We start from the raw sequence: 21,185 nt of genomic DNA on the forward strand, positions 1-21,185 counted from the left end.
CGCTCTTTGTCCCAAATAGCAACCATAACTGAATAAAATAATGACTTAAACTTGACAAAATTGAATAGTTTATTGTATAAAATAAGCATCCAATCTCTGCTATTTGGATGCTTGGAGAACATGGTAAGTTCAACCACTGCAGTGATTATACTCTATCCTCCATCACACCATCATTTGTAAAAAAAAAAAAAAAAAAAAAAAAAAAAATTCTTACCTTTGGTGGAACAGCTGGTCCAGGAGCGTAGGGGGCCAAGCTTGGCGGTACATCTGTGATATAGGTCTTCTTGGGGCCTGGAGGGTTGTATCCTTGGGTAGGCATAGGCTCCGGTCTTCTGTTGCTTAAGCCACCACCTTGAGGCACTGCTGGATGCTGATGTTCTTGATAGACACCCTGGGCCATTGGAGAAAAGCCAGGCTGGGGAGGGCCATAAGCAAAGTCTGGACCTTTGGGCTGTGCAGGCATGTACTGTACCTGTGCAAGGCTGCGGATGGGCTGCTGACCAAAATGTTGGCCACCTGGGGCTTGATGCTGGGGGTCTGGTTGAGCAGACCTGACCTGAACATTGAAGGTGGGCTGACTTGGGGTCGAGGCTGTAGCGTAGGAGGCCGCAACAGGCTGAGGAGCCATGTGGGATTGGGGCTTGGCCACAGGACTAACAGAGACTGGGGGAACAGATGGGAGTCCACCAGGAGTCTGAGGTTTGGGTGAAGACTTCTTAGTAGCAGTCAGAGGTGGCTGAGGTGGAATAACCATGCGCTTGTAACCAGTCACTGGAGCACTGGGGGTGGTGACGGCTGAGGGACCAGAGTTCTGAAAAGAAGACAAAATAAATTCTCAAACTAAAAAATGGATTGTCATTATTGTTCACAGTGAGACACTTAGGCCGAGGATATGAATAGACAACATTAAAAACAAAAATAAATTATTAAGTCTTCAGTTAGTGGGGAAATGATAAAGAATAGTGCAGACTATCCATCAATCATCTTTGTGAAGAAAAAGCAATGTTGTATGCAATAAAACTCATATATAATGGATTCAGGTGGACCAGTGAATTTTGTCTATTAAATCAAAATCCACTATATGTATAAAATGGACAAAATCCACTATATGCATGTAACGGATTAGTTACAGTCAGGAGATGCCAAACGATCTACGAGGAATCCCGAGCACCAATTAGGTTTACGTATTCCCTTGAATAAATGGCTGACCTTGAATAGGGGCCTGCCTCATTTAATGACCATGTCAAAACTTTGTCTGAAAAAAATAAAGCACAGAGCAGTATGTGCATTAAAATGGATTACATTTTCGGTCAGTCACTCTTTATTCTAAGTCCGCTGTGGAGTGGTACCTTAAAATCCTAAAGCCCAAATTGTGTTTCTATAACTCCAAAAGTCCATGGCCATGCAATGACTTTGACATGCGCATGACCCTTTTAAAGTTCTCTGTGGCATTGATGGGCATCTAATTGCAGTTTACTGCAGGAACAGTGGCTTTTTCTGCATCGATTGGTCCCTCACTGAGCTCCACTTCATACAATCATCAACCAACAAACAGATAGATCTATCTATCTACGTGCAATTTCCCTCCATGAATTGCGGGTCATTTGAGTGTCTTTTTCCAACTTCATGTTGTAAAGTTGATCATATTTGCAGACTTTTCTGCCAAACGTATTTGATCCATGATCAAAATGTAATTGGTTGGCGCACTGCAAAATAAAATATGACGGGAGAGGAAGGAGCGAAAACATAACAGTGACAAATCACAGCCATTGCGGTCTCCGTCGTTTAAAAGGCTCTGATATAGATAGCTAGATAGACAGCTAGACAGACAGATAGACAGACAGATATACTGTAAATATAATTATAATTATACATTTATTGTTATTTACACTGATTATTAAGATCATATTGTCTTATTTACAATTTGTACATTTTCAATGAAGCCCCTCTATTTAGTCATGTGATAATTTCACAAGGACCACAATGGACATAAGCAGTTTATGCTTTATTGTGTTATCTGTGTATCACTGATATATTCACCTCTGTATGTTTATATTGATGTTGCAGAATAAACTCAATCAATCGATCAATCAATCATAAGCAGTGTTTTATTTACACTTTAACGGCGTCTGCAGGGTGTTTCGTGTGCGCATACATGAGGTTTTGAAAAGGCCGGAAGTTACCTTTGACCACGTGTGATTCGCAGGCATGCCGGCATCCACGAGATGTCTTGTAAATCACTCCAGAGGTGTTATCAGGTTACAAAATAGCATTTTCAGTTTTAGTGTTTATTTTTCACTAGCTTTCACATACTATATGAGAAACATGTTAGATTTACACAGAAACACAGAGTTTTGGGAGAAGATTCCACCATGTTGGATTAGCAGCTAGAGAGAGACCAGCCAGTGATGTCACAATGCCTTTCTACTCTGACTGGCTGCTCCCTCCCCCGTGCATGTTTTGCATTTTGCATCACCAGTTATACAGCTTCATGATGAAGTGGTGTAGATATTATGCAGGTGACATCACAGATCATGTAATATGTGTGTACGCAGCCATACTGGACAGCAACCTTTGCATGACATGGATGGCAAATGATTGAACCTGTTTGTCAGTTGCGTTTTTTTCGTGTTATTTACAACTGGCTAGACAAACTATATATCTCTCTCTCTCTCTTTCTCTTTAATATTTATTTCATTCATTTAAAAGAAAAACAGAAAAGCAAAAAACAAAAGCACCACAATACCAGAATGAAAAGGAGAAAGAAGAACAAGTCTTATGATTTCAGCCCCTTTTAACAATACAATCTTTCAATATACAGCATCATAGTCAACATTATTTAACAGATTGCATTTCTTTAACTTGTCACATACCACTGACCCATTTCATAATTATGACCATTAATTAATAGATTACATCACTGACAGGTTACATTTAAACTTAAGACACTCCAAACATTATTAAAAGTTTACTTTTTTTTTTTTTTTTTTTACTTTCTTGCAGCCCACTGACTTACTTCATAGTTTCATACTTACTTAATACATCTAATTTAATATGTTTTTTAAATAATTTAAGCGACCTTAATTCTTTAATTTCTTTATTAAGATTGTTCCATAATTTGACACCATTTACTGCAATACTCCTTTCCTTTACTTTGGTTCTAAATCTTGGTTTTTTAAAGACTTCTATTCCTTTCAATTTATAACTACTTACTCTTTTTTCAAACATATTTTGAATGTTTGTTGGTAAAGTATTTTTATTAACTTGGTACATCGTTTGTAATATTTTCAAATTGACTAAATCATGAAATTTAAGTACCCTATACTTAATAAACAATGGATTAGATGGATCTCTAAAACCACTGTTACTAATCACTTTTAAAGCTCTTTTCTGCAAAATAAATAAAGGTTGTATATAGGTTGTATATGTTGATTCCCAGATTTCTACACAGTAAGTTAAATATGGGACAATCAATGAATTGTACAATGTTAATAAACCATAACTATTTAATGAATATTTTACTTTATGCAAAACAGCAATGGCTTTCGCTATTTTTCCTTTTATGTAATTTATGTGTGACTTCCATGTAAGATCTTCATCAATCATGACTCCTAAAAATTTCATTTCTTTTACCCTTTGTATATCCATTCCATCTATTTGTAATGACACATTATTTTTTTTCGCTCTATCATTAAACAATATGAAATTTGTCTTATTAATATTTAGTGACAATCTGTTTATATCAAACCAATGTTTAACTTTTTCCAACTCTGTATTTATCACTTGTGCTACTTCCTATATATCTGATCCAGAGTAAAACAGCGTTGTATCATCAGCAAATAAAATGCTGCCAAGCACATTGGATACATTCACAAAATCATTGATATACAAAATAAACAGTTTGGGTCCAAGTACCGATCCTTGTGGTACTCCATAAATAATGTTACACAATTCTGATTTGGTATTATTTATCTGAACAAACTGTTTTCTATTTTCTAAGTAGCTTTTTACCCACTGATGTGCAACACCTCTTATTCCATATTGTTGTAACTTGTGGAGCAATCTTGAGTGGTCTATAACATCAAAAGCCTTTTTCAGGTCAATAAAAATACTTACAAAATAATCCTTATTATCTATTGTTGTTGATATTTTCTCTATTAGTTCCATAATTGCCATAGCTGTCGAATGTTTTGTTCTGAATCCATACTGAGCATTATTTAAAATATGATGTTTCTCAATAAATGTATCCAATCTTGTTACAAAAACTTTTTCCATAATTTTAGAAAACTGTGGAAGCAATGATACTGGCCTGTAATTAGAAAAATTTTGTTTGTCTCCATTTTTATATAATGGGACTACCTTAGCAATTTTCATTTCATCTGGAAAAACCCCAGTTGACAGAGACAAATTACAAATATAAGTAAATGGTTCAATAACAATTTCTATTATACTTTTTACAGTCATCATGTCTAAATCTTCATGGTCAGTTGATCTTTTGCTTACACAGTTTTTTTTACAATATTTCTTATTTCATCTTTTTCCACATTGTCCAGGAAAATACTATTGACCGTATTTACCAATGTACATAATTTATCTTCTATTATTGGTTTATTTCCCACCAGACTTGACCCTACATTTGAAAAATAATCATTAAACCCATTTGCAACTTCTTTTATATCATATATCTCTTTATTTTCCTTAACAAAGTAATTTGGAATAGTTTCTTTCGTTCCATCACTATCAATCACACTTTTTATAATTCCCCATGTTACCCTCATATTATCTTTACTCTTATTTAGTTTTTCACTGTAATAATCTTTTTTTTGTTTCCTAATTATTGTTAATAGTTTATTTTTATATTTTTTGTATTTATGTTCTGATTCCTTTGTTTGCAATTTTAAAAAGCACCTGTATAAATAGTTTTTCTTTGCACAAGCATTTTTTATTCCCTTTGTCAGCCATGGTTTATTTACTCTTTTCTTACTAATTCCAATTAATTTACAATTTTTATTGTATGATTTCATCAATATTTTCATAAATGAGTTATATGCTACATTAACATCACTGACATAAACATGTTTCATGTTTCAACATGTTTCATTGCTGTGCATACAACTGCACGAGCCATCAAAAGAAGAAGGGCTCCGAGGTACATCTTTATCATTTCTCCGCTGATAAAGAGCAGTGTGAAAAGTGGGTGGCTGCCGTGAGAAGAGAGGCTTGGCACCCAACCCAGTATTCCTGACTACGCAGCAAACACTTCACATCAAGTAAGTGGACAGAATTTTAGCCTTGGAGTATGACTACATCTAGCACCCATCAAGCCGCAAAGGTACTGTAGGCATCCAAACTTGTATATGCCTTCAGAGCATAGGGTGATGTAGGGTGATGGAGTGTTGACAAAGTAGCTGAAAATATCAGGATACCACACGTCTAGTTTCTGCTCAAAATCGATAAAACTGCAAACTTCTTGAAGGAAATACTGTAGGGATTAACACTGATGGTATTTTCTCTAAATATCTGTTCTGATGTTGAGGATTGAGTGCTTTTGCAACAGTATATCAGACAAAATATCTTGGCCGTCCACTGACGATCCAGCATCGGCCATGCTGTGGTGTACACAGAGCGTGCCGTCCATTATGGCTGCATAAACATAACCACGTTTGTGTATGACGTCAGTGCACATTGTCTGTAGAGGAGGATTTTCTTAAAAGGAAGACCTGAAAGTTCAGCTACAATTTGCCAAAAGGTATATCTGAGATGCAAGCCTAGATTTGATGTTTTGGTGAAAGAAAATTCTCCTCTACACCACTTCACCATGAAGCTGCATAACTGGGAATACAAAATGCAAAACATGCACTATGTGCAATTTCTCCAATCACAGCCAGAGAGCTTATAACGTCTTTTGGGTTGTCTGGGTGTCTTGGTAGCTTTCCTCACTCTTCTTCTTCATGCAGTCACTCAGTTTTTGATAGTCTATTCCACACAGATTTACCATAGAGATCCATACTGTTTGTATTTCATCATAATTGTTAAAATAAAGTCCAAGACATATTCAGTGACTTGGAAATGTTCATGTATCCATCCCTTGACTTGTCTGAAGGAAACTCGCAATAAAACGGATTATTTACAGGTATTATACCAAAACATTCCATTATACAGTAGTGTTCAGAATAATAGTAGTGTTATGTGACTAAAAAGATTAATCCAGGTTTTGAGTACATTGCTTACTGTTACATGGGAAACAAGGTACCAGTAGATTCAGTATATTCTCACGAATCCAACAACACCAAGCATTCATGATATGCACACTCTTAAGGCTATGAAATTGGGCTATTAGTAAAAAAAAGTAGAAAAGGGGGTGTTCACAATAATAGTAGTGTGGCATTCAGTCAGTGAGTTTGTCAATTTTGTGGAACAAACAGGTGTGAATCAGATGTCCCCTATTTAAGGATGAAGCCAGCACCTGTTGAACAGGCTTTTCTCTTTGAAAACCTGAGGAAAATGGGACGTTTGAAAACATTGTTCAGAAGAAACAGTGTAGTTTGATTAAAAAGTTGATTGGAGAGGGGAAAACTTATACGCAGGTGCAAAACATTATAGGCTGTTCATCTACAATGATCTCCAATGCTTTAAAATGGACAAAAAACCAGAGACACGTGGAAGAAAATGGAAAACAACCATCAAAATGGATAGAAGAATAACCAAAATGGCAAAGGCTCACCCATTGATCAGCTCCAGGATGATCAAAGACAGCCTGGAGTTACCTGTAAGTGCTGTGACAGAAGACGCCTGTGTGAAGCTAATTTATTTGCAAGAATCCCACGCAAAGTCCCTCTGTTAAATAAAAGACGTGCAGAAGAGGGTACAATTTGCCAAAGAACACATCAACTGGCCTAAAGAGAAATGGAGGAATATTTTGTGGACTGATGAGAGTAAAATTGTTCTTTTTGGTCCAAGGGTCGCAGACAGTTTGTGAGACGACCCCCAAACTCTGAATTCAAGCCACAGTTCACAGTGAAGACAGTGAAGCATGGTAGTGCAAGCGTCATGATATGGGCATGTTTCTCCTACTATGGTGTTGGGCCTATATATTGCATATCAGGTATCATGGTTCAGTTTGGATATGTCAAAATACTTGAAGAGGTCATATTGCCTTATGCTGAAGAGGACATGCCCTTGAAATGGGTGTTTCAACAAGAAAATGACCCCAAGCACACTAGTAAACAAGCAAAATCTTTGTTTCCAAACCAACAAAATTAATGCCTTGCAGACGTGAAGAAATCATGAAAAACTGTGGTTATACAACTAAATACTAGTTTAGTGATTCACAGGATTGCTAAAAAAGCAGTTTGAACATAATAGTTTTGAGTTTGCAGCATCAACAGTAGATGCTACTATTATTGTGAACACCCCCTTTTCTACTTTTTTTTACTAATAACCCAATTTCATAGCCTTAAGAGTGTGCATATCATAAATGCTTGGTCTTGTTGGATTTGTGAGAATCTACTGGTACCTTGTTTCCCATGTAACAATAAGAAATAGACTCAAAACCTGGATTAATCTTTTTAGTCACATAGCACTACTATTATTCTGAACACTACTGTATATACAACCCATCATCTTGGCTTTTTATTTTTTTAATTAATTTTTATCAGTATATAGAGATTTGCTTTCAGTTTGAGTTTAAGGAACATAGTTTCAAATTTTTTTTTTTTTTTTTGTACATTTTGTATTTGAAAGTGTTCCAATACTTTTGGAGGGCACTATATACTGGAGTGCTGCTTTGGTTCAGAATGTGAACAGGAGTGCTACGTGGAATCAATGCAGACATGGGGATGAAAAGCAAACTCAACACACACTGAAACCAGTCGTTGATGGAACCAAACCCACAACCTTCTTGCCTTCTTGACTTTGCCATCATGTTGTCTATGAAGTGAGTATGAAGAAACTGTATTAAATAAACAACCCAAAAAGCATATAGAATTGAAATCAGAGGGAGAAGAATGCACTCAGCTGATACTTGCTGCAATCCGTAGGGGGATAACAGGTTAGAACCCCAACTGTCTGCACCTTAATGCTGTTTGAAACTGGGTAAATGATTTTTCAGTGACTGGGTGGCCAATTCTGCCACAACCCTAGAAATAAATTAATATAAAGCCAAGGAAATCTAAAACAAACTATATAAAGCAAACAGAATATAAAGCTAACTGAAATCTAATAAATAGAAAACCAACAGAACATATAAATGGAAAAAAAATGTAGAAAGGACATGTATATTTAACAGCTATATACTGATAGTGTTTATAGTGTTTTACTCTGAAGTCATCACCCATCCTGCCACCCCAGAGTCGATTACAAGGCTACCTCGACAGCAGAGGCTCCACACTGTCCGCGATCGGCCGTAATCTATGGCTAATAAAGCTGGAAGGGAAGAGATAAATTGTTTAGCAGAGGACTCTGTGACAGCAGATTGGCAATGGCACACGACACTTGTGCTGACTCCAGCTGGCTAGATGTGAAAGATATTCAATCACTAAGATTTGTGGTGCTGGTGTTCCTAGGAAGAGAATGCTGTGAAGCAGAAACACAAATCACTGCTGAAACTCTCACCGTCTGAACAACTATGGCACTTTGATCAAATGTCCAACTGCTACCTTTGGTGCATAAACCAAACAGCAGCCAACAACGGCTAATGACACACAGAGAGACAACAATCACAGAGATGTCAGTGGCTTCTGCCCATAGTGCTGATTGGGTAAGTAGTAATTATTTTTCACTGCTGCTTGATATCGGTGTCAGACTTCCAGTCAGTCTAAAAAGGGTCTATCATTAACCTTGGGTGGCCTTATTAGGTTATTGCCGGAAGCCGAAAATCAGTCAATTAGTAAATTTGCAGAAGTGGATGAAAAAAAATTAACACATGTATGCTTTAGACTTTTTGCAACTTGAGTTGATGAAATATATTTTGAATTAGGGCAGATCTACAATTCCATTAAATCTCTCTCAACAGCTGATCAAAGAAATGTCATAAGGGTAACAACATTGCTGCACAACTTGGATCCCACACAATTCAATTAATTTAAATGAACAAAAATATAATTCTATTAATCATAAAGCACATGCTAAAGTCTGTGATCATAATTTGCAGAGATAAAAAGAAATGCAAGTTTCAGTAGAAGAGGTGCACGCATCAACTTTGTCTAAATCCCATCTAATCTAAGTCTGAGGGAAGCCCCTAAGGAGCCATTAAAAACTCCAGAAAATATTTTCTGCTCCAACTCAGATTTATGTCTCAGTGATTAGTGCTGATGTTTATTTAAGAAGTGTGTCTGTCGGCATATGTATACCCTTTAGGAAGTGAAATTACTTAATTTAAATGTTTCATGGTTTTTAAATACTCTAGATTATTAATTTATCTCCAAGGCCTTAAAAAATACAGTAACATTTACGTGGAAGAGCATTGGAAAGGCAAAGTGGCTCCTCAAAATAATTACACTGTCATGGTACATTTTCCACAAATTACATTAAGAGAATGGCTCTGCTCCTGTCGGAGGGCGCCGACACAAATCAAATGCATGCAAGCTGAAGGAAGTGCTGGAGGGGAAAGGATTTCAAATCACCCCAAGTACCATTTTACTTTGTCCAAGGTATGTGCCTTTGGCCTGTCAATGCTAATGAGTGTAATTTTAATAGTAATGTCTTCACTGTAGAGGGAGCAGATTGATAGGTTGAGGGCTAAGGATGTACAGTGATTAATGTTATTCTGTGATATGAAGAAGCACTTTATTTTTTGGCACTAAGTCTTTAAGCCATTACTTCTTGGGCCACTACTATGTTTTCCATCAGCTACTAAATTCAAGAGGGCAGTGATTCCGGAACTCAACACTTACACGTATATCCCTGCACTGTGTGTTTATGGGTTCTTCCGCAACTACGAACACATGGTTAGCTGGATCAAGTGTGTTCTTCCAATCATGAGCTGGAACAAGTGTGAACAAAGGAGGAAGAAAAGGAAGACATGCCGTTACAGGGCACGTTTGGAAAATACTTCAACACACTGTTCAATCTGTTGGAGGATGAACCTGGACATATTAGTGGTGTAACGAATCATAGCTGATATGGACGAGCTTCTACGGTGCAGCACGCTTGTTTCCATTAAATGCAAAATATACATGCGTGTGATTTGCGTCATGGTGACTTGTTTTTAAAGTGATAACTGTGTTACTTCTGATGCAGCTGTGGTAAAATCACAGTCTGAGTGGAAAAGCAGCTGCACGTGCACATCGCATGCACAGACAAAGCAGTCTGCCACACACTTCCTTATTCTCAGCCAAGCTGATTGTTGTTGACTTCCAGAAAGGTCGCACCCAACACCTGCCACTGACCATCAAGGGTGCTGCTGTGGAGAGAGCAGCACCAAATTCCTGGGGGTGCACATCAGTGAGGACCTGTCCTGGACCACCAACACTGCATCACTGGGAAAGAAGGCTCAAACTCAAGCGGGCAAGTGCTCCACCAACCGTCATGAGCACTTTCTTCCGTGGCAACATTGAGAGCATCCTTTCCAAGTGCATCACTGTGGGGCGGAAGCTGCACTGACCACAACAGGAAAGCCCTGCAGCGCATAGGGAATGCAGCTGGAAGGATCATTGGTGCCTCACTCCCCTCTATGCAAGACATATACTCCACCCACCTCACCCGCAATGCGACCACAATTGTGGGCAATGCAAGCCACCCCGCATAAAACCTGTTCAGCACTTTGCCCTCCTGGAAGAGGTACAGGAGCCTCCTGTCCTGCACCACCAGACTCACAAAGAGCTTCATCCACCAGGCTGTGAGATTATTGAACCATCCAGACTTTCAAGACGCTAATATATATATAAAATCTGTTGTCCATTACCAATGTCCTGCACTGTTTCACTTTATCACTATCACACCACTTGCACACTGTCTTAACAAAAATCTGCTGCTGCTACAAACACTGAATGGTTTGCACTACTGCACTTTCCACTTTTACTACTACCTCAGGCACTACACTGTAAATACTTGTGCACTTTACTGTCCTTACTGTCGAAATGTCTTGTCCTGTCATCAATGAGGGAAGGTGAGAAACGCAATTTCAATTCCTTGTATGTCTACTACATGTGAAGAATGGACAATAAAGCTGACTTTGAAGCTATCTAATTATTTGTGGCGGATCCCAGGGCTTTCCCAAACCCCAGATTTTGACAAAGGCTATTTTATATTCACTGATACTATTCATATTGAAATGTAAACAACAATTAAGTATTTCATATTAAAATATTATGTAAGACATTGGACATCTTGTTTTCATTGCTCATTTTTTTTAATTCAAAGTAAAATACTATGTCATTTTTATATTGTTTTTTTGTTTTTTTTTTGTATTTTTGCTGATCCGATCCGTTATTGTTTTTTTTGTTTGTATTTTTACTGATCCGATCCATTGCTTAAAATCTGTATCTGATCCAAAGATCCATGGCACCCCAACACATATGATCTAAAATGGGAGGGGTGAGTGCTCCTCTTATGAAGCACAGTTATGACATCTTTCTGAAGTCACTCCAACCTGCCTAAATGACTTTTGATCATCTGTCCTTAATCACCATTTTGGATCTTTTAGAAATTCTTGAGGCTTCATCTTACAACCAGCACAAACCAGAGCGTAAAGCAGCACACGTGTCACTGCGACCTGTAGTGTCCAACCGGCGCATGTATCATTTTCACGCCCACCACCAATATCATCATCATACCAAATTTAAGGCCCCTTTACATACAGTGCGAATGTTGTCAAACTGCACTTGAAGTGCGCATGATATATGAATCATATGCAATACGTGTAAAATCGCAGCTGCCTCTTAATGCTGCATACACCTGTTGCTACAACTATTTGTGCACACCAGTGGCTGAAAGACAGAGTGTGCGCTGTGAGAGCCCATGGAACCCTCTCACAGCAGGTGTGGGCCAAATTCCAGCTGACACACATTGGAGAAATTGTGCGCAGTGCAAGCTTTGCCTTTTGCATCACTACTCTTCGTGTCATAGTGGAGTAGAGCAGAGAAAGATTTTCTTTCACCAAAACAGATCAAATCCAGGTTTGCATCTCAGATGTACCTTCTGGCAATTTGTAGCTAAACTATCAGGTCTTCTTTTTAAGAAAATCCTCCTCTATACCACTTCATCATGAAGATGGATAACTGGTGGTACAAAATGCAAAGCTTGCACTGTGCATAATTTCTCCAATCACAGCCACGTAAGACTATAACTTCTTCTGGATTGTCTGGGTGTCTTGGTGGCTTTCCTCACTCTTCTATGTTTTGCACAGTCACTCAGTTTTTGAGAACTGTAAACTCCATGCAGATTTACCATAGAGTGCTGTACTGTTTGTATTTCTTTGTAATTGACAGAAATAAAGTCCAAAACATATTCAGTGGCAGCTTTACCATCAGAGAGCCTCGTCCACAAACTACCACAAAAGACTCCAAGCTGTCATTGATGTTAAAGGGGGCAATACACAGTATTAAGAACAGGGGTATGTAAACTTTGGATCAGGGACATTTGGGTTGTTCTCTTGTCATTTTGATTTAAAAATAGTAAACACAGTTGTTTGACAATAAATAGCTTCAAACAGCCACTAACCATGAGTGAAATGAGTTTTTGTGTTGTCATTCATATTCTCTTAAAATCGCCAAAAATGCAAAAATTCTGCCAGGGTATGTAAACTTTTGAGCACAACTGTATATATAGAGGCTTAGGCATGAGCAAAACAAAATTCAGCCAATTTAAAACATTAACGTTGAGCCACTGACCAGTTTATACTGTATTTAGATCAACTCAGCGGTCTGTGTATAGTTGTAATTGTATTTATTACTTCAAAATAGATTTTTGATTCATATCAGTTAATTGTTACACCCCTAGTGTCTACACACATTTAGAGTTTCTCTCTGGTACTTTAATATAAGAGAGCCAGCTCAGCACAGAAACATCACGGAAAACATCTCCCATCCCTCACACCCCCACCAGCACCCCCAGCTGCCCTGCTGTTTCCCTCGAGCTTTTTCTTGGCCTTAACAACTCTATCTTGCAGATACTTCCATTTTTGCCTGAGCACAATTATGTCTCTTCCTATTGTCTGCAATTTCCCTGAAGAGCTGGAGCATATTTGACTCTCTTTGTACTCTCTTATAGACAAATTGGATAATGCTGGCAGCGATAGATCTGCTCACACAACTCAAAGCACACTGCAGTGTCTATTGTTTTTTCTTGTGCATGTGCAGTCAGTGTACTTACACCCCCCCAAGTTAAACATGCACTTTTATACACAGGTGACAATTTAGATCATGTGGACATCACACCATTATGGATGTGGAAACTGTAAACTGGCCGCTCATATTACTCAGATAACTAATAATAAGGCCCATTTGCGTGTACGAGGTCTGTTAGAAAAGTATCCAACCTTTATATTTTTTCAAAAACCATATGGATTTGAATCACGTGTGATTGCATCAGACAAGATTGAACGTTCGTGCGCATGCGTGAGTTTTTTCACGCCTGTCGGTTGCGTCATTCGCCTGTGAGCAGGTTTTGTGTGAGCACTGGTCCACCCTCTCGTTGTTTTTTTATTGCGAATAAATGTCTGAACGATTTGGAGCTTTGCTGCATCAATTTTTTTTCAAGAAACTGTGAGAGACCTCCAGGTGGACACCGTTCGGAAAATTAATAAGGCTTTCAAGGATGATTTTATGGGGATTATACAGATTAAGGAGTGTTACTGCCGCTTTAAGGATGGCCCACAACTGCTGAGAGCGCGGCGCGCTCCGAGCGCCGATCGACATGCTCACACCCCGCTGAAACAACCAGATCATTTCCAACATGAAGGCTTTGTTGATCCGGGACCTTGTCTGACTTTCACAAAAAGGCAGAAGTCGTGGACATCAGCACTTTTTCAGCACATTCCACTGTTACAGGAGTTTTTTTCATGGAAAGAAAAGTGGAGGGACACGCCACGGAGCCGTTCATTACGCGGGACAAAATCACCTCGGTGTTGGTCTCACAGGACGGCTTAAAGGTGGATTTCAGATGGATTCCGGTTGCTTTTCAGTCGTGTGATTATCCGATTGTGATTGTGCATGAGCTGGACCTGCCCCAACATGTCCTGGAAGGCTTCATCACGGCGTTGCTTTGCACCATGCAGCTCCACCGCGGCGCGTGGAATTCCTCCGCACGTCTGTCTCGTGCCGAAAAAATGCTGATGACTAGCACAGGAATTGTGACAAGACGTGGACATCAGCACTTTTTCGGCACATTGAGACAGACGTGCGGAGGAGTTCCGCGCGTCACGGTGGAGCTGCATGGTGCAAAGCAACGCCGTGATGAAGCCTTTCAGGACATGTTGGGGCAGGTCCAGCTCATGCACAATCACAATCGGATAATCACACGACTGAAAAGCAACCGACAGCCGTCTGAAATCCACCCGAAAGCCGTCCTGTGAGACCAACACCGAGGTGGTTTTGTCCTGTGTAATGAACGGCTCCGTGGCGCGTCCCTCCGCTTTTCTTTCCATGAAAAAAACTCCTGTAACAGTGGAATGTGCCGACAAAGTGCTGATATCCACGACTTCTGCCTTTTTGTGAAAGTCAGACGAGATCCCGGATTAAACAAAGCCTTCACGTTGGAAATGATCTGGTTGTTTCAGCGGGGTCTGAGCATGTCGATCGGCACTGGGAGCGCGCCGCGCTCTCAACAGTTGTGGGCTGTCCTTAAAGCGGCAGTAACACTCCTTAATCTGTATAATCCCCATAAAATCGTCCCTGAAAGCCATATTAATTTTCCGAACGGTGTCCACCTTGGAGGTCTCTCACAGTTTCTGGAAAAAAATTGATGCAGCAAAGCTCCAAATCGTTCAGACATTTATTCGCAATAAAAAAAATGACGAGAGGTGTGGACCACTGTTCACACAAAGCCTGCTCACAGGCGAATGATGCAACCGACATGTGTGAAAAAACTCACGCATGCATGTGCAAGAAGGTTCAAGCTTGTCTGATGCAATCACACGTGATTCAAATCCATATGGTTTTTGAAAAAAATAAAAAGGTCGGATACTTTTCTAACAGACCTCGTATATCAAAAGCTATCACCTCGTCCAGTGTTTCTCAAACTTTTCTCAGACCAAGGACCACCTACCCAATAAAAAACACCTAACTCCCCAAATACAGTTGTATGCAAAAGTTTGGGCACTCCTGATAAGTTTCATGATTTTCCTTTATAAATCATTGGTTGTCTGGATCAGAAATTTCAGTTAAATATATAATATAGCAGAGGAACACACTGATATTTGAGAAGTGAAATGAAGTTTATAGGATTTATAGAAAGTGTGCAATAATTATTTAAACAAAATTAGGCAGGTGCATAAATTTGGGTACCCGTGTCATTTTATTGATTTGAATACATTTAGCACTAAATACTGACACAAAATTGGTTTGGTAAGCTCATTGACCCTTGACCTCTTTACACAGGTGAATCCAATCATGAGAAAGGGTATTTAAGGTGGCCATCTGCAAATGTTTCCCCTCTTTGCATCTTTTCTAATGGGTGGCAACATGGGAGCCTCTAAACAACTCACAAATGACCTGAAAACAAAGATTGTTCAACATCATGGTTTAGGGGAAGGATACAAAAAGCTATATCGAAGATTTCAGCTGTCAGTTTCCACTGTGACGAGCATAGTGAGGAAGTGAAAGACCGCAGGCACAGTACTAGTTAAGTGGCAGGCCAAGAAAAATCTCAGATAAGCTGAAGTGAAGGATGGTGAGAACAGTCAGTCAACCCACAGACCTGCTCCAAAGACCTACAACATGATCTTGCTGCAGATAGTTTCTGTGCATCATTCAACTATACAGCGCACCTTGCACAAAGAGATGATGTATGATGCTGTAGTGCAGAGGAAGCCTTTTCTGCGTACACACCACAAAGAGTTGCTTGAAGTATGCTAAAGCACATTTAGACAAGCCAGCTTCATTTTGGAATAGGGTGCTGTGGACTGATGAAACAAAAATGGAGTTATTTGGACATAACAAGGGGCGGTATGCATGGCTGAAAAGAACACAGCATTCCAAGAAAAACACTTGCTACCTACAGTAACATTTGGAGGTGGTTCCATCATGCTGTGTGGCTGTGTGGCCAGTGCAGGTACTGGCAATCTTGTTAAAGTTGATGGTCACATGGATTCCAGTTAATATCAGCAGATTCTTGAGAACAATGTCCATGAATCAGTGACAAAGTTGAAGATGCGTCAGGGCTGGATCTTTAAAAAAGACAACAACCCTAAACACTACTCAAAATCTACTAAGGCATTCATGCAGAGGAACAAGTACAGTGTTCTGGAATGGCCGTCTCAGTCCCCAGACCTAAATATTATTGAAAATCTCTGGTGTGATTTTAAGCGGGCTGTCCATGCTCACAAACCAACAAACCTGACTTAACTGGAATGTTTTGTAAAGAAGAATCAACCAGAATCCAAACTCTCATTGGAAGCTATAGGAAGCGTTTAGAGGCTGTTATTTCTGGAAAAAGAGGATCTACTAAATATTGATGTATTTTTTCTTTGCCAAAATTTATGCACCTGCCTAATTTTGTTTAAAGAAATATTGCACACTTTTTGAAAATCCAATAAACTTCATTTCACTTCTCAGATATCAGTGTGTTCGTCTGCTATGTGATATATTTAACTAAAATTTCTGATCCAGACAACCAATGATTTATAAAGGAAAATCATTAAAATTATCAGGGTGCCCAAACTTTTGCATACAACTGTATCTACCATTACAACAGTATTAACTATCTATTAGACCCTGTGGTCATTTTTAAACAGCTTGAGAAACACTATTAAGTTACAGTATGATATTCATTTAAAATGTGATATTTTACTAATATACTCGTGGACCAATCTGTGAGAAAGGCTGGTCTAATCCAAGCTGCAATAATTCTGTAGCCTGACCTGTCCGAGTGATCGATAGTTATACATAAATGTACGACTGTGACCAAACAAAGAGCATTATTTTCAGTGCTTTCGGTGGTGATGTCCTCATCACCACCTCCCCAACACAAAACAAAACACATTTTTAAACTTTCTCCTAAACCCTTCACAAAAGTTAACCCTCACTGTGTATTGTAATTCAGTCTGACTTCGCAAACAACTTGGTGTGAAATTTCACAAAGATTCTCAAGAAAGCCTTTTGACACATTAAAAAAGATTAGGAGAGACTATACAAGCCTTCGGGAGCTGAGGAAAACTGTTAACTTTGCATTTCAAACCACAAGAGTGGAAGATTTTTTTTAAAGCAAGCTTGGGGAAAAAAAAAACCAAAGCTTGCATCTAAGACCTTGGATATTTGGATATTTTCTTCCCAATTTCATATTTCCTGTTTCATATTCATACAAGACAAATGCTCTTGAATGTCCATTTGCATCTGTCTGTTTCAGCAGTTTCAATATGTCCATGGACGAATCCCTAGTCAACACAAATGCCATTTATTAATCGTCTGGCACTTTTAGTCTTTCATAATCAGGCTTCGTCTATGTCTCCTTCTTCTTCTCAGTGCATTTAGGCAATTGGCTGTATCAGTTCTTTGTTTAAAATAGTTCCTGATAATGCACATTTAAGATGATTAAGCAATGTCTCTGAAATGTGGCAGCACCTCCAGCTGCTCTTTTTGTTTGTTGATAAAGTGTATTAAAACATATTTTCAATCTGCATGTTTGACAATATCTCTTTTTTAAAGTGATAGTTGCATTTAATTGTCTTTTGTTCTCTTTAATAATTTGACAAATTAACTATGTAATAATAAACTATGTAATGACACCATTTCCAACAGCCAAAGTGTTTTTTTTCCCTTTGTGTGTTTGGTAAAATAAAAGTTTGCAAAAAAAACACTGATACCGATATGTTGGTGAAAGGCTCATATCAGCCGGTATTCTTAGCCAACCGATATGTCGACTGAGGTCTACTTTTCACAGGAACCTTTCTTCAATAAATGTGTGAAAATTTCAAATGTGCTCTGCTGATGTATCAATAAAGTGATAAAGAACAATATGGAGAGAAACAAAAAATGCAGGTGCAAAATACCCATCGGAAGCTACAATCTCAATCAATCAATCAATTTTATTTTAATTTTATTTATATAGCGCCAAATCACAACAAATCACAACAAACAGTTGCCCCAAGGCGCTTTATATTGTAAAGCAAGGCCATACAATAATTACGTAAAAACCCCAACAGTCAAAACGACCCCTTGTGAGCAAGCACTTGGCGACAGTGGGAAGGAAAAACTCCCTTTTAACAGGAAGAAACCTCCAGCAGAACCAGGCTCAGGGAGGGGCAGTCTTCTGCTGGGACTAGTTGGGGCTGAGGGAGAGAACCAGGAAAAAGACATGCTGTGGAGGGGAGCAGAGATCAATCACTAATGATTAAATGCAGAGTGGTGCATACAGAGCAAAAAGAGAAAGAAACACTCAGTGCATCATGGGAACCCCCCAGCAGTTTAAGTCTATAGCAGCATAACTAAGGGATGGTTCAGGGTCACCCGATCCAGCCCTAACTATAAGCTTTAGCAAAAAGGAAAGTTTTAAGCCTAATCTTAAAAGTAGAGAGGGTGTCTGTCTCCCTGATCTGAATTGGGAGCTGGTTCCACAGGAGAGGAGCCTGAAAGCTGAAGGCTCTGCCTCCCATTCTACTCTTACAAACCCTAGGAACTACAAGTAAGCCTGCAGTCTGAGAGCGAAGCGCTCTATTGGGGTGATATGGTACTATGAGGTCCCTAAGATAAGATGGGACCTGATTATTCAAAACCTTATAAGTAAGAAGAAGAATTTTAAATTCTATTCTAGAATTAACAGGAAGCCAATGAAGAGAGGCCAATATGGGTGAGATATGCTCTCTCCTTCTAGTCCCCGTTAGTACTCTAGCTGCAGCATTTTGAATTAACTGAAGGCTTTTCAGGGAACTTTTAGGACAACCTGATAATAATGAATTACAATAGTCCAGCCTAGAGGAAATAAATGCATGAATTAGTTTTTCAGCATCACTCTGAGACAAGACCTTTCTAATTTTAGAGATATTGCGTAAATGCAAAAAAGCAGTCCTACATATTTGTTTAATATGCGCTTTGAATGACATATCCTGATCAAAAATGACTCCAAGATTTCTCACAGTATTACCAGAGGTCAGGGTAATGCCATCCAGAGTAAGGATCTGGTTAGACACCATGTTTCTAAGATTTGTGGGGCTAAGTACAATAACTTCAGTTTTATCTGAGTTTAAAAGCAGGAAATTAGAGGTCATCCATGTCTTTATGTCTGTAATTGGTGTGTGTCCTCTGGCTTCATGGATAGATAAAGCTGGGTATCATCTGCGTAACAATGAAAATGTAAGCAATGCCGTCTAATAATACTGCCTAAGGGAAGCATGTATAAAGTGAATAAAATTGGTCCTAGCACAGAACCTTGTGGAACTCCATAATTAACCTTAGTCTGTGAAGAAGATTCCCCATTTACATGAACAAATTGTAATCTATTAGATAAATATGATTCAAACCACCGCAGCGCAGTGCCTTTAATGCCTATGGCATGCTCTAATCTCTGTAATAAAATTTTATGGTCAACAGTATCAAAAGCACAGAGATGAGTCCACTGTCTGAGGCCATAAGAAGATCATTTGTAACCTTCACTAATGCTGTTTCTGTACTATGACGAATTCTAAAACCTGACTGAAACTCTTCAAATAGACCATTCCTCTGCAGATGATCAGTTAGCTGTTTTACAACTACCCTTTCAAGAATTTTTGAGAGAAAAGGAAGGTTGGAGATTGGCCTATAATTAGCTAAGATAGCTGGGTCAAGTGATGGCTTTTTAAGTAATGGTTTAATTACTGCCACCTTAAAAGCCTGTGGTACATAGCCAACTAATAAAGATAGATTGATCATATTTAAGATCGAAGCATTAAATAATGGTAGGGCTTCCTTGAGCAGCCTGGTAGGAATGGGGTCTAATAGACATGTTGATGGTTTGGATGAAGTAACTAATGAAAATAACTCAGACAGAACAATCGGAGAGAAAGAGTCTAACCAAATACCGGCATCACTGAAAGCAGCCAAAGATAACGATACATCTTTGGGATGGTTATGAGTAATTTTTTCTCTAATAGTTAAAATTTTATTAGCAAAGAAAGTCATGAAGTCATTACTAGTTAAAGTTAAAGGAATACTCAGCTCAATAGAGCTCTGACTCTTTGTCAGCCTGGCTACAGTGCTGAAAAGAAACCTGGGGTTGTTCTTATTTTCTTCAATTAGCGATGAGTAGTAAGATGTCCTAGCTTTACGGAGAGCTTTTTTATAGAGCAACAGACTCTTTTTCCAGGCTAAGTGAAGATCTTCTAAATTAGTGAGACGCCATTTCCTCTCCAACTTACGGGTTATCTGCTTTAAGCTGCGAGTTTGTGAGTTATACCACGGAGTCAGGCACTTCTGATTTAAAGCTCTCTTTTTCAGAGGAGCTACAGCATCCAAAGTTGTCTCCAATGAGGATGTAAAACTATTGACGAGATACTCTATCTCACTTACAGAGTTTAGGTAGCTACTCTGCACTGTGTTGGTGGCATTAGAGAACATAAAGAAGGAATCATATCCTTAAACCTAGTTACAGCGCTTTCTGAAAGACTTCTAGTGTAATGAAACTTATTCCCCACTGCTGGGTAGTCCATCAGAGTAAATGTAAATGTTATTAAGAAATGATCAGACAGAAGGGAGTTTTCAGGGAATACTGTTAAGTCTTCAATTTCCATACCATAAGTCAGAACAAGATCTAAGATATGATTAAAGTGGTGGGTGGACTCATTTACATTTTGAGCAAAGCCAATTGAGTCTAATAATAGATTAAATGCATTGTTGAGGCTGTCATTCTCAGCATCTGTGTGGATGATAAAATCGCCCACTATAATTATCTTATCTGAGCTAAGCACTAAGTCAGACAAAAGGTCTGAAAATTCACAGAGAAACTCACAGTAACGACCAGGTGGACAATAGATAATAACAAATAAAACTGGTTTTTGGGACTTCCAATTTGGATGGACAAGACTAAGAGTCAAGCTTTCAAATGAATTAAAGCTCTGT

General features: G+C 38.7%; 1 protein-coding gene across 5 annotated transcripts in view; it reads right to left on the bottom strand.

The window, feature by feature from the left end:
• lpp (LIM domain containing preferred translocation partner in lipoma) overlaps nt 1–21,185 on the bottom strand; it is a 489,494-nt gene that overhangs the window by 164,460 nt on the left and 303,849 nt on the right. For 4 of the 5 annotated variants that reach the window (XM_034180670.1, XM_034180668.1, XM_034180669.1 and 1 more), the window contains one exon: nt 215–811. In XM_034180670.1, the coding sequence (XP_034036561.1) occupies nt 215–811 (597 nt within the window). The remainder of the gene's footprint in view (nt 1–214; nt 812–21,185) is intronic. The other variant, XM_034180672.1, reaches the window with a different exon arrangement.

Source organism: Thalassophryne amazonica, chromosome 10 (genome assembly GCF_902500255.1).
Source record: "Thalassophryne amazonica chromosome 10, fThaAma1.1, whole genome shotgun sequence".
NCBI classification, from domain to species: Eukaryota; Metazoa; Chordata; class Actinopteri; order Batrachoidiformes; family Batrachoididae; genus Thalassophryne; species Thalassophryne amazonica.